At 38.6% G+C, this 14259-nt stretch overlaps 1 protein-coding gene across 1 annotated transcript; it reads left to right on the top strand.

Annotated features, from left to right (window-relative positions):
- The first annotated feature begins 1825 nt into the window (after positions 1-1825).
- Positions 1826-2350, top strand: LOC122042876 (calcium-dependent protein kinase 16-like). Its single transcript, XM_042603257.1, has one exon. The coding sequence runs from the start codon at positions 1826-1828 to the stop codon at positions 2348-2350; it is 525 nt and encodes a 174-aa protein (XP_042459191.1).
- The last annotated feature ends 11909 nt before the right edge of the window (positions 2351-14259 follow it).

Raw genomic sequence — 14259 nt, 5'->3', positions numbered from 1 at the left:
AGGAAGCTGGGTGGACGAACTGCCCGACGTACTATGGGCCATCCGCACAACCCCAAAGTAAGGAACGGGAGTAACACCATTCCACTTGGTGTACGACGACGAAGCGGTCGTCCCAGTCGAGGTCGGAGTGGAGTCCGATTGGATCCAAAGCTACAATGAGGACAATGCCGAGCGGAGGCAGCTGGAGTTGGACCCGGTGGACGAAGAAAGAGCTAAAGCAGCCATCCGGCTGATGGCGTATAGGCAGAGAATGAAGCAGAATTACAACAGGCATATAATTCCCAGAGCATTCCAGGTCGGTGATCTTGTATGGAAGAAGGTGAAGCCGGTCGACGACGTGAGCAAAATGACAGCTCCCTAGGCGGGGCCCTTTAAAGTCATCGAGAAGCTCCGATCGGGTGCCTACTACCTAGAAGATGAAGGCGAACGGCGGCTAGATCGACCATGGAGCGCAAACCACCTCCAGTCGTACCGTGCTGGATAAAAGGTGCACCAATGTAATTCCTTTCATGTACGTTCCGTTCGTATGTATCCTTTGGCTGCAGGATTGAAGATAAGAAAAATTACGAAGAGTCTGAGCGTTATTCGTCGAACGATAGCCACTACAACAAAAACCCTCTTAGACATCAGTGGAACAACAATGGTTTTAAGCAAAAACCGATGTCTTTGAGTATTTTACACCGGTTTTTCCAAAAATCGATGTCTATGAGCGCAGATTTTAGCTCATAGACATCGGTTTTTTAGGCGATGTCTATGAGCGCCCTTTTTTTCGTTAATAGACACCGATTTTAACCACGGTTTTTAAAATCCGGTGTTAATGAACCAAAATAAAATATTTTAATATTCCCACAGCCAAAATTTGCAACATTGTGAAGTTCCCTCCAAATCTAAATCTATATCGCGCCCCTTCCTCCACGCGACCATCTCTCTCGCCTAAACCTAAACTTAAACCTCCGACCATCTCTCTCAACCTCATCTCCCTCTTCCCCTTCCTAGATCGATGCCCCTTCCTCTCCCGATCAGGATAAAGACACGACGCCCTTGCTTCTCCGTCCAACCACACCGCATCTCCTCCAACTCCTCCCTTTGGGTGAGAAGAGGAGGCCTTCTTCGCATTCTGGTAGTTTTTCCTTCATCATCTCTGGTCCAGCATTCACTGCCACTGCTGGAGTCCTTCTTCATATTCCGATAATTTTTCCTTTATCCATTGTCGCTAATTTCATCTTCTTGTTCCCTAATCAAATTCAAAAGGCTTCAAGCACACAAAACGAGGAAGAAGACGGAGCACGGCCGACAAACGTCCTCATTACACTTCGCACTCGACCAAGCGGAGGATAAAGCTACCGCCATGGCAGCTTCCGCTTCTCATCCTCATCTCGCCTGTAACTCCGCTAACCAAGGCCACGGTTACGGAGGAGGAGGAGAAGTGTCTGCGTTGTGAAACCTCAGCCACGTTGCTCGCAGTCTCGCTTGTTTTTTTTGTTGGTCCAGTCGGCGATAAAAGTTTCATCTTCCCCCAATCGGATGCTTTCTCAGTTGCTTCTATCTCTTTTTCCCCAATCAAAAGGGAAAAAATGGTTCTTTTTCGTTGTGGTTGCGAGAGGTTGATTTGATGTGAAACCCTAGTCACTTCCATGCTGTTAGGTCGATTTGTGTTAGCGGAGGTATCAGATCCGAGCTCGATATGGGAAACTACTGCCTTTCGCCAGAGGCCATCGCCCGGGAGGACATCAAGACCTTCCCCCGTCCCCATCATGACCATGACACCCGCCCACTAGCCAACAAGAACCACCTCCGCCAGAACAACGGCGGGCACTCCAAGTGAATGGCGGTGGTTCTTAGTGGAGACGCCAGGGCGGTGGGCGGGATCGAGGAGAAGTACGTGCTAGATCGCGAGCTCTGTCGCAGGGAGTTTGGAGTCACCTACCTCTGCCTGGACCACTTCATCGGGGAACTGCTCGCCTGCAAGTCGATCTCGAAGAGGAAGCTGCGGACGACGGTTAACGTGGAGGACGTGCGGCGGGAGGTTGCGATAATGCGGCACCTGCCGAGGAACTCCAACATCGTGAACCTGTGGGAGGCGTGCGAGGACGACGGAGTCGTGCATTTGGTCATGGAGCTGTGTGAGGGCGGGGAGCTCTTTGACCGCATTGTGGCGAGGGGCCACTACTCAGAGCGCGCGGCAGCTGTGGTCATAAAGACCATTGTTGAGGATGTCTTCATGATCTGTGAGTTCCTTCCTCAGTTCCTTGTGTTGGAATTGGCAGCAACTTGGGCGGAGAAGGGAGTATGTCTTCTCCTGCTCCTCCCTTCTGAGATGGACTGCGAAGCCCTGCATAATGGACATTGATGAAGCCGGAAGTGGCGCCATTTTGGGTACACTTATTTTCTCCTTCATCCCCCATTTCCTCCCTTCTTTCCCACTATGATCACTTGATTTCGCTGCGTATTTCATTGACAAAGAACGATCATCATCTATCACTTTAGGTCCCATGGTGTATGGCTGCTTGTACTGCGCGAAGTTCTACCAGAAGACCCTCGCCACTTTGAATTTCGCAGGTCCAAATCATCCTCATCTTCTACTGCTTGCTGATTTTTCCCCCCTTTGATGAAGTGTCTTCTTTCTAATTAGAAAAGCTTGGACCAGTTGAAGTTTCTGTGTAGGTACGGATGTGGGCACATTGATTTAATCCTGTGATTAGGTTCAGAATTGATAATTAACATAACATTTCTTCCACTGATACTGTCTTTTTCTGATTATTTTGTGTTGCTAACAATGTGGTGCAGCCGTGGAACTATCTATGCTAGTGTTGTCTTCTAAAATAGTTCATGTATTACCGTTAATGTTGTTCTAAGAAAAGAATTTATCTCACAATTCATTGTTTACTTAACATTTTGTTCCTTGCATTTCGCTAAGTTAGTTTGCTAAAACAAAAGAACCCTTCGTAAGAATGTTTTCCTTATTTTCTCCTCCTTGGTAATATTTTAAGAACTATTGGCAATGCACTTATTGAGATTGTTTTCATGTCTAATGTGAATATTTTGATCTCTGAGTGTCTGGAATGAGACGATTAAGTTCATAATGTTATGAATGGAGTGAACTATTGGCAATGGCACTGCTTGAACAAGAAGCAATTTTTGTTCAGTGGAGTTGAGGGAGAGTTTTATTTTTACTGTATTCATCTATTTATTTTAGTCTTAAAGTTCTTCTGGTTAATGAAGTTAGAATGATTAGTTACCATATGAATGCATACTAATGATCTTCATTTTTGTTGAGTCTCATTAATGATCACTTCCATTCAATAACATAACTTGAAGTTTAGTTTTACTATAAGGGCATGCTCTACTTATTTTTTTTTTCTTTTTACCCCAATTCTAGGTGAAAGATTTTCTGACATAGTTGGAAGCCCTTATTACATGGCTCCAGAAGTTTTAAAACGGAATTATGGACCAGAAATTGATATATGGAGTACTGGAGTTATACTCTATATCTTACTGTGTGGAGTTCCACCATTTTGGGCTGGTAAGCTTTCTATCAATAAATCCATTTTGCACACTTCATTATTTGTTCTACCACTTTCTACAAATAAGTTACTTATTGTCTACTGTAAGCTTTCCATGAATAAATCTATTCTTTATTAGTTCTATCACTTTATGCTAATAAGATACTTATTGTCTATTAATTAATACACTTTTTGTATTTCTTCAGATACATTTTCTATCTAACGAGCTATGATTTCTTAATTGCAAAAACTGAACAGGGAGTTGCTCAAGCAATTCTTAGGGGCGTAATAGATTTCAAACGGGAACCATGGCCTAGTATTTCTGACAATGCTAAAAATTTAGTTCGGCTGATGTTGGAACCTGATCCCAAGCTTCGGTTAACTGCAAAGCAAGGCAGTCTTTCATGATCTTTCATGATTCACATATTCAAAGTTTTTATGTGAGTATTGATTCTTCATTATTTTCTGATATGGTATTGCTAATTTATAAAGATTAGCTTGAACTAAACACAATCGTTACTGTTAGTTCCATAACAAAATATCTTCAGGATTCAGAATTGCTCATACTTCTTTTTTTTTAATCATAAACATATTCCTTATATCCAACCCTTTTCTGTTGAATTTTACATGATTTAATTCCCTAAGTTTCTTCTCATTTTGGTTCTAGCTAGAAGAATATGAAGCCCAACTAGCGTCTATTATCACTATCAGGAAGAAAACTTTTCTTGGGTATGCCTAATGTAGTCTGACAAAAACCAGTTCATAACTGCTATTCAATTCAAAGGATTTGTCATTTGTGTGATATACATAACAGTATAGTAATGTTCACCAACCAACTTTTAAGCATAGAAAATGGGTAGAAAGTCACAAACCTATCATTTGCAACTCCATCTAAACCCTATCAAAAGAGGCCAAGATTGCTCTGTAACAAACCTTGATGCCTGGCGAAGAGAATTAAAATGAAACAGAATGCAACTCTGAGAAAAACTCAAAGGAATTTTTCAAGTAAACTTCTTCAAAATTTTTAGCAGTTAACAATAGTCCTAAAATTATATGTCAAAGAATTTTTACAAACTTCTTCAATACTTGAAATATTCCTTTGAGTTTACTTGAAAAAATTTTGAAAAATCCTTACAACTATTTTTCAAGTAAACAATAGTCCTAAAAATTAGAAACTTTTTTATAATTTAACTGCTAAAAACATGAAATCTTTCATGATCATTCCTTTGGCCCTTATTCTTTTCTGAGTATTAGAAAGATCCTTTTAAATTTTGTGTGTGAATTTGTTCATTCACCATTAGGACTCCTCTCCATTTTCTATTTATTTTTATAGCTATTTTTTTGCTTTATTCTTTATTTTATTTTAGTTTTCTTTCTCTCTCGTCTTTTTATTCCACTCCACTCCACTGTTAAGTTCCCATAGGTTTTGTTGAACCTATAGAATCTAACCCATTTTCTTATTGAGCAATCTAATCCATTTTATTATGGAGCAAAGGGCATGAATTTGATGACCTCTTTGCTTCATGTTTTCCTTTGGAAATTTATTAATCAATATTTGAGAGTTAGAACTGGTATAGATATATTTAAAATAATCTCGTGTTCAAATTAGGCTTAATCTTATGGTCGAACCGAGGTGGGACCAGGCTTAAACTAAACTGGGATGGTCCTGTTGACTGGTTCAACGATAAATTAGAGTTTTGTGCATCAAAACCCACTCCTTATTTTCCCTGAACTCCTGAATGCTCCTTACAAGCGGGCCCATCTCTTTTCTCTTCTCTTGCAAGCTAAGCAAGCACGTCCTCCTCCTGTTCACCCATTTGAATAGTAGCCCTTTTGCCACGATCGTTTACAAAACCTTGATCGAAAGAAGCCCATGATCACTTATCTCTCCTCTTCTTCCTTTGTCACTGTCAATGTAGGTTATCATCACAGTGGCACATAGCTAAGTCACCCTTGTTGCTCAAACTTGTGGAGTAACTGAGTACTCTTTTCGACCAGGGCTGAAATAAATTCTTAGATTTAGTATTTTTAGAATGTTTAGGTTCTGTGAACTGTTGTGATAATGGAACCTATTATCTACTTGTTTATTTCTTCACTTTGATTATCATTTGTCATTGGACTGTTAATCTCTTTTTGATTTTGTGGATAACTTTGCTACAAACTATGCTCTGAAGAGAGTTTATTATGTCAACTATGCATTGGGGATATTTGGACGCAGGAAACCTTGCTGGCATCTATTATGAACAAAGTCAACTTGACATGGAAATTCTGCATTACAAGCAAACTATCAACTGTGATTCTACCTTTATTGAAGCTTACAATAATCTGGTAAGTTGATAATGGTCTAATATGTCAAAATGTGGTATCCTTCTTGATGATGAGCCAGGTTAGTTAATGATCGACTTTCTTGCACATTAAAAGGGGAATGCTCTCAAAGACGCTGGACATTATAGGGTGACTTTTTAATTTGGATATTTTTATTCTCTTAAGTTTTTTTTTCCTTGTTGAATAACTTCATTTTAATAATTTTTCCCAAGTCATCCTTTGCTTTACAACCTAACCATCCACAAGCATTGTCAAGCCTTGGCAACATATACATGGATTGGTAAGCTTTAGAAATGTTTGATGACAACTGTGCGGATACTTTATTTTTGTTTCTTAATGAAACTTCTCTTCATGCAACAACATGATGAGTGTTGCTGCATCATTCTATAAGGCAACTTTAGCAGTTACAACAGGGATATCTGCGCCCTTCAACAACTTGGCTATTATATACAAGCAACAGGTAGAGTACTATATCTGCCATTTTCATTGCTAGTTTGAGAGTTACTGCATATTGCCTCATTTAATGGAAGAAAGTCATATAATTTGTCTATCATCTTCTTTCTCTTCTTGGAAATTGATATACTTCTCTTGTATTACACCGTTGTCGTAGCGATAGCCGGTTACAATGAAGTTCTTCGCAGACTGCTGCTGATGGTCTTGTCAATAGAGGGAACAAGATGGCATCAGAGGTAGTACAATAAATAGTACAATAAATCACAGAAATCACAATGAAGTTCTTCTGGTTGGTAGCAGAAATCACAGAAAATAGGGGGCTTAGTGCAGGATATTCAGGATACCAAGATGGCATCAGAGGTAGTACAATAAATAGTATATCTCTTCATCAGAGGTAGCTTTGTTCTTCTATGCTTCCTTCACTGGATTTGTTGTGTAGTCATATTTCTTTGTTCAACCATTATCATGCCTAGTAATTTGTTGTATGATGCTGTCGGTTCTTATCAATCTGTACACTTGAATTAGAAGGAGCAAATTATCTATGTTATATTCTAAGCAACATAAACTAAGTGTCATATATGAAAGTTTTAGATTCTATGTTATATTCGTTATCTTCCACAGCAGCCTTTAAAAACTCAGTATTCTATTTTATTTGATATATGTACACATTTGTTTTAGTTATTTGACATATGGTGGATTTATGTGTTTTTACAGTTTACAAATCTCAAGTACTCCAGAGTTGAAATTGATGAAGTGCGATTCGAGTGGGCTGAATGCATGCTAGATTACATTTGAAGTGCGGTTCTACCTTGATGTGTTAAAAGAATGTTCTACCTTGATTTTGATATCTATTAGCTAGCTTTTGATGTAAAAAGAATGTTTGGATATTTTATGGATATTGTTGTAAGAAGATTATTTATATAATTTGTGAATATTTGTGTATTTTATGGATATTATTGAATGAAGAATATTTGTATAATTTGTGAATATTTGTGTATTTTTTTTTTATTGTCGATTTTTCATTGTTTCGGAAATCAAATTTGTGCTGTAAAAAAATATACATATTACATCGGTTTTTCACCGCTGCAAAACCGGTGTTATTAACTAATATTACATCGGTCATTTACCACTGCTTAAACTGGTGTTATTAACATACAATATTACATCGGTTTTACACCGTTGATGAAACGATGTCGTTAAGTGATACTACACCGGTTAATAACCGATTCGAAGACCGGTGTAGTTAAGTGATACTACATCGGTTTTAACCCGATGTCTAAAATGACAGACTTTTAACATCGGCTTCATAGACATCGGTCGAAAATGAAATAGACACCAGTGGAAAACCGATGTCTATGAAGGTTTTTGTTGTAGTGAGCTTACATGAAGACCGTCGAGCGGCGACGTTAAACTCTAGAGTCGGACCGACGACTATAAACCCCCCGGCTTGAAGACCGTCGAGCGATGACGTTAAACTCTAGAGTCAGACCGGCGACTATAAACCCCTCGGCTTGAAGACAGACGAGCGGCGACGTTAAACTCTAGAGTCGAACCGGCGACTATAAACCCCCTAGCTTGAAGACCGTCGAGCGGCGACGTTAAACTCTAGAGTCGGACTGACGACTATAAACCCTCCAGATGAGTGATAAATATGATTTTACTGTATTATTTTGATTTATATATGCATAGTTTGATGTTGATTTCATGAGTTTAAATAATGGTTACATCATATTTTATGCATTGTCTTTATTTTGAGCTTAATTACAAATTATCTTATTTTTGGTGATATTTGATGTTAATATTTGATTCTTATTTTATAGGCATCAAAGGATCATGGATGTGGTTCTATTTGAACCAAATTTGGACTCAAATCTAGGGTTAAATGAGGCGATCAAGCTTTGGGTCATTTTGGACCGTTCATTGAAGATCGGAGGAATCTGAGCCATCCGTTAAGGATCCGGCCCATCCAACCTAATGAGGAGCAGATCTGAGCTATTGATGAAGATCCAGAAGTTTTGATCCAGATCTGAGTTCATCTAGCCATTGATCCAGCCCGAATTAATCTGGACCGTTCATTGAAGATAGGGCAGATCTGGGCCATCCAGTGATGATCTGGTCGATCCGACCTAAGGGAGAGTAGATCCAGACCCTAGATCAAGATCAATACCTTCAGATAGGATTTTGGATGACTTTTCACCATTGATCAAGAGACAAATCAATCCCAACTGTCCGATCAGATCCAGATCTGATTCAAAAGAGAAGCTACAGTGCTACAGTGCCTTCGTCGATTCTCCTGTGCTTCGCGTCGCGCGTCTCCAGCGAGATTCCGACCACCATCTCCATTTCCACATCCATTTTCCGGCGAATTCATCGGCGACGATGCTCCCAACTACTAGCGTCCAGCTTCCGGCGATCTGACCTCGCTCCAAGGTGGTCCTACAGCGAGAATTGTGTCTGCAAACCTCTGTTCTACCGTGTCGCCGATTCCGAGGTGTTCCTCCAAGGTGGTTCCGCTTCCATCCGTGAGCTTTGGCGGTGTTCCTCCACTGCTTCTGGACCATTTCCGACGACATTTCATCCATCATCTTCTCCACATCAGATCTAAGGTTGCAGTCGCAGATTTGCAGATTTCCTGAGGTTGGCAGCATCGATCTTCATCAGATTCGTTTGGAGTGGTCTCCGATGGTGCTGGTGAAGGCTGAGCTAAGTTCAGTTGCTGAGGTTGTCTTCCCCGATTACAGTTGGAGTGTTCTCTGCTGTTTCCTTATGTGACGGCAAGGAGAAGTTGCCAAGAAGATTGGTTTAGTGTTGAGATGGTTTAGGGTTTCTTTTATGCATGCTTTTTATTGTTGGTAGATTTATTTGGATTCAGTAATCATAGTTTTCTTTTAGCTTAATTGTTTTAATTCAAATGTTTGGAGTAATTTAGTTTCAATTGATTTTAAAGTTGTTATTAATCTTGCTTTAGCTTAGGGTTAAGTATTAGTGAGTAATTTAGTTTTCTGTAGTTTAATTAGCTTTAATTTCAGCAGTAGTGTAGTTTCTTATTTGCTGTGCTTGTCCTTTGTTAGAATTAGATTCAAAGCTTAATCCCCATTTTTATATCGAAAACCCCAAAAATAGGAATAAAATACGATCCTAAGATTACATCCTACCATTTGTTCCTCGAGAGATCGATCCTGGGCTCGTTACTACAACATTATTGTGTAATTAAGGGGTTCAGTGAAAATACATTTGTACAATTTGATTAGCGGATGTGACAGATTCGCTTATCAAATTTTGGCACCGTTGCCGGGGATAATATGCAATGTTTGGTAATTTTAGGATTATTTTTATTTTGGAAAACCTAGAAATTTTGTTGTTTTGATTGCTTGCATGTTTATATATCTATGCGTTGATTTTATTTGTTCCTGAGTCTTCTGATTGTTGGGTTTTTCGGGTCGCGAAAATCGCTTTTCCGCGTCACGGAAACCCCGAAACCCCCTCCACCGGATCCGTGCGAAGATAAAACTTTTGAAAACTTACGAGTACGAGTTTCTAAACTTCGATCTACAGTAGATCTACAAAGAAGAAAGGTTATACCCTTGATGCGAAGCCCTTTGCAATCCCGCTCGTCCTCAGTTCGCCGGATCTCGAAAGTGTCAAAGTAGACACTTCTCTATGTGTATCCACACAAGCAAGAGATGGAGAAAAATCTCTAAGGATGTGCTAGAAACCTTAGAGATCAGTAATGGAGGAGAGGGAGAGCAAGAAGAAAGCTAGAGAGGAAGAAGATGAGAGTTACCACAAAAAATGAAACTCTCTACAAGAAAATAAAGTGGTCGGCCACTTTAGTGGAGGTTGTAACCTCCATGGGATACCAAGAGTCACAACTCTTGGTAACTCCCATGAGGTGGCATCTCACTTAAGTAACCATGATAATGTGGAGCATCATCATTGGCCGACTCAATGCCAACTCACCAATGAGGTGGCATAAAGTCAAGTCAAACTTGACTCTTCATCTTCCTCTCAAGTCAAGTCAAACTTGACCACTTCTCACCCATGGTTGATCAAATCTAACCATTGGTTCAAGTCAATTTTAATTTAATGAATCTCTATTCATTGAATTAAATTGATTCAATGAGTCTAAGTCCAAATTAGACTCATTTAACACATGAACCAAATTGAGTCCAACTCAATTAGCATAATTTGAATTACTCTTAATCCAATTTGGTTCATCACATGAACCTAATCCTTTAGGTTCATCAAATGAACCTAATCTCCATCTAATTGCCCTTTGTGTGTGACCCTATAGGTTCTTATAACGTTGGCAATGCTCCTAAACCCATTTAGAAGCATAAGTAATGAGCGGTATCTAGCAACACATCATTACTACCCAAGTTATAAGAATGTTGAGATCCAACATCACCTTGTGACTACTAATTGTGACTCCTCACAATATATGACAAGTGTCCTTCTATCCAAGATATCTAGATTGATCAATGTGAGGCATAGACCGTGTCATCCTCTGATCAAACTAAATCTTGAACTCCAAGTAGACTCACTAAATCAAATGAGCTCAATATCTCATATTGACTCATTTGGGCATGACCATGCACTTCGTGGTCTCACTCTATCAAGAATATCGATGTCACTCCCGTCATATAGGAGGGATAGATCCCATCTACATCACTCACATCCCTCTGCATAATTCGTTACATACCCAGTAATCGCCTTTATAGTCCACCCAGTTATGGGTGACGTTTGACGAAACCAAAGTACATAACTCCTTATGTAGGGATCCATGGTGACTTCGGGTCCAAGGACTAGTAGTCATACTAATAGCCACATGAGAAAGTATATGACACTCATATAACGATCCATGATACTTTCTCATGGCTGGTCATTCAGTATACATTCTCCAATGCATACCCATGTGTCAACTTGATATCTCTATATCCATGACTTGTGAGATCAAGTCATCGAGTTGACCTACACGCTAGTCTTATTGCATTAACATTGTCCCTGAATGTTAATACTCAACTAGGAATGATTAAGAGTAGTGTTCCCTATATCATCTCACTATCGGTTCAACTAACCGATTGATATAGGTGAGAACATTCTACTCAAGGACGCTATTATACTTAGTTTATTTGGCACCAATACAAGTAAGTAGAATAACCAAAACACATGCCTTTATTTATATAAGAATATGATACAACAAGTGCATAATACAATCATCAAATGATTGGCTCTAGGACTCTAACTAACACTGATTTTATTTGCTAGTTGTTGTGTAAGAACAGGAAATTCTATTTGACCATGGATCCATATTATCCGTATTTTGGAGATTGGAGTCAGAGTTATTATGATCAGCCTCAGACTAGGATTTATGCGCCTGAATATCAGTGTGAGGATGTACAAGAAAAATTTGCAGAGTCAGTTTGGAAATTCAATGAAGTTATGCATCAAATGAGTGAGCATCAAGAGCAACAATTTTCAAGGATACAAAATATACAGAATCAGTTAGATCAGATTGCATCATCCATTCATAAGTTACAAACACAAAACGCTAGTGAAGAGGTGGATTGTGGAGATCTTGTTAGGCCTCACACTGCATCTACTTCTTCACTAGATTCTTTAAGTACTTTTTATTGTTGTGATGATGTAGTTGTTAAAACTCCTGATACTACTAATGATGTTGCTTTAGATGATGTGAGTGATGCAGGTCTTGTTGCAGAAGATGATTTAAGTGTAGGGGAATGTTTATTGGAAGCATTACCTCAAGAATCACCAAGAATTGAAGATGTAAGTGTAGGGACTTGTGCTACGGAGTCAAGCACCCAAGAATCACTACATGAAGTTGTACACTCACCAGAACTAAAGTATGAGCATTCATTTGATGAAAAGGAGGTAATAATCACTACTCCAGGTACCTTTAAACACGATAAGGTAAGTATTGTTTGTGATACATCAGAAAATTTCATAGAGGTATCATTTATTGATTTTATTAGATGTGAATCATTTCTTGAAATATCTTTTACCCACACTAATTTTCTCCTATTTCCTTTTTACCCCACATGTGTGTGGGAGGTGTTTTCTTTGATTGATGTTGTAGGAGAACATAAGCGTCCGGAGTGGATGCTTACACTGAACCGACTTAGACCTCCAGAAAGAATTTTGAAAGGAAAAATGAGTAATAAAAAGAATTTAAGTGGAACCATGATTACTCCATTTTCGGGGTGGATACTCCTTCTAAACCTTCTTCAACCACCGGGAATGAAAGGGGAGTTGGTTCTAATTTAACTTTCTCTTGCATTTTAATTCATGTCTTGTTAATAAATTCTTTATACGTTTCTTTAGTTTTATACTTCGCATTTGCACTTTGTTTTTACATTTTGCATTTTATTTCCATATTTGCTTCCATACTTTGCATTTAATTTGGTGTATATAGCATGTCATTTTTTAATAAAATTCTCCATGGGAATTTTCTAAGTAATACTTTTAAGATGGTAAAAGTCTCTTAAATTTGATCATCAATTTTAGGTCATTTAACATGATTGGATGTTTTTCTTGTATGATATTGGTTAATTTGGTGGTGGACTCCAATTTGATAAATTGAGTTAGATTGCATGGAAAATACCTAGAGAGGACTACCTTAAGCCTAAACACAATTATTTTCTTTTGTGTGGCATGCACTCACAACAATTGAAACTCTAGAACTTGCTTAGTTTCTTTTCAAAGTCACGATAGCATTTGTGTGCATGGAAATTGAGGATTTTGTCAATTTTATTCCCCTTCATACTTTCTAATTCCTTTCCTCACGATTTTCTTTATACATTCTCATCTAGCAATTTTATTCTTGATAATCTTTGCTTGTCATTCTTTAATTGAGTGTTTTTGGGTTGAATACTTGATGAGTAAGGTTGTCCAAGGTTTTAAGTGTGGGGAAAGGAGTGATTATTTGACAAGTCTATGGAATTGCTTTGCTTCTGCTCAATTACTTAAATTTCTGTTAGTTGTGATCAACTGTCAGAATTGAAAGAGTAACAAATTGTGAAGCTTGGAAGGTGGAGCAGAATTGGAGGTTGGGCTATCGAAGGATATAGCAGCTGAGATTGAGTTCAGATTTCATTAAATCAAAAGCCTCAATTTGAAGCTTGACAGAAATCTGCTTTCAAGAAATCTGTCAATGCAGAATCTGTGGGTTAAGCTTGAAGCCAATGGAGAAGAGGAGTTGCAGAATTTGATATGGTTATTGAATTACTGATGCTGGATTCTGAAGTTGGATGGACAAGCAGATCTGATTTCTGGAATTGCTTTTGGAATGGAACCAAGTTCAATTTCAAATTCTCAAATTCTCTGAAGGTTGTTGTTGTCCAAGTTAAGTATCTAATTTGCAAAGTTATTTGATGTCATATACTTAAAAGCTTGGAAGAATGCAGTGCAGAATTGTAGTTAGCAGTTGGATTGTTGTAACAAGGGAAATTTATAGAGAACACTTGCATAGAAGAATTTTAAGCTGAATTACTGCTGCTAACAGAACAGTAGGTTTCATTTCGGATAATGAACTTGGTGCTTAAAGTTCTTGCCAGAATTGGGCATCTGAAAGGGAGTAACCAAGATAGCATTATGTGGCAATGAGTGTACCAAAATTATGCAATGGCACATAATCTGGATAGTAATGAATTGCACAGGAATTGAAGCTGATTTCTGAATATAATGCTGAATTGGGATGTTTTGACAGATTTACAAGAACAGAAATGTATTAATTTTGTGCCAAGTCAATTGTAGACTCTGATCAGAAGTAACCTCAAGATAAAATTTGGAATGGCACACTTAAAGTTGATACACTAAACTTGAGAAATTGCTATCAAGCTACATTCTCTGGACTTGAAACTGATTTCTCTAATTTTCCAGTAGTGACAGATATAGAAATCAATGAGATTCTTCATGGTCAAATGTGATATTCTTTGTGTTTACAAATTCAGAAACAGAA

This window comes from Zingiber officinale, chromosome 1B (assembly GCF_018446385.1).
Source record: "Zingiber officinale cultivar Zhangliang chromosome 1B, Zo_v1.1, whole genome shotgun sequence".
NCBI classification, from domain to species: Eukaryota; Viridiplantae; Streptophyta; class Magnoliopsida; order Zingiberales; family Zingiberaceae; genus Zingiber; species Zingiber officinale.
This window is presented reverse-complemented; position numbering and strand designations above follow the sequence as displayed.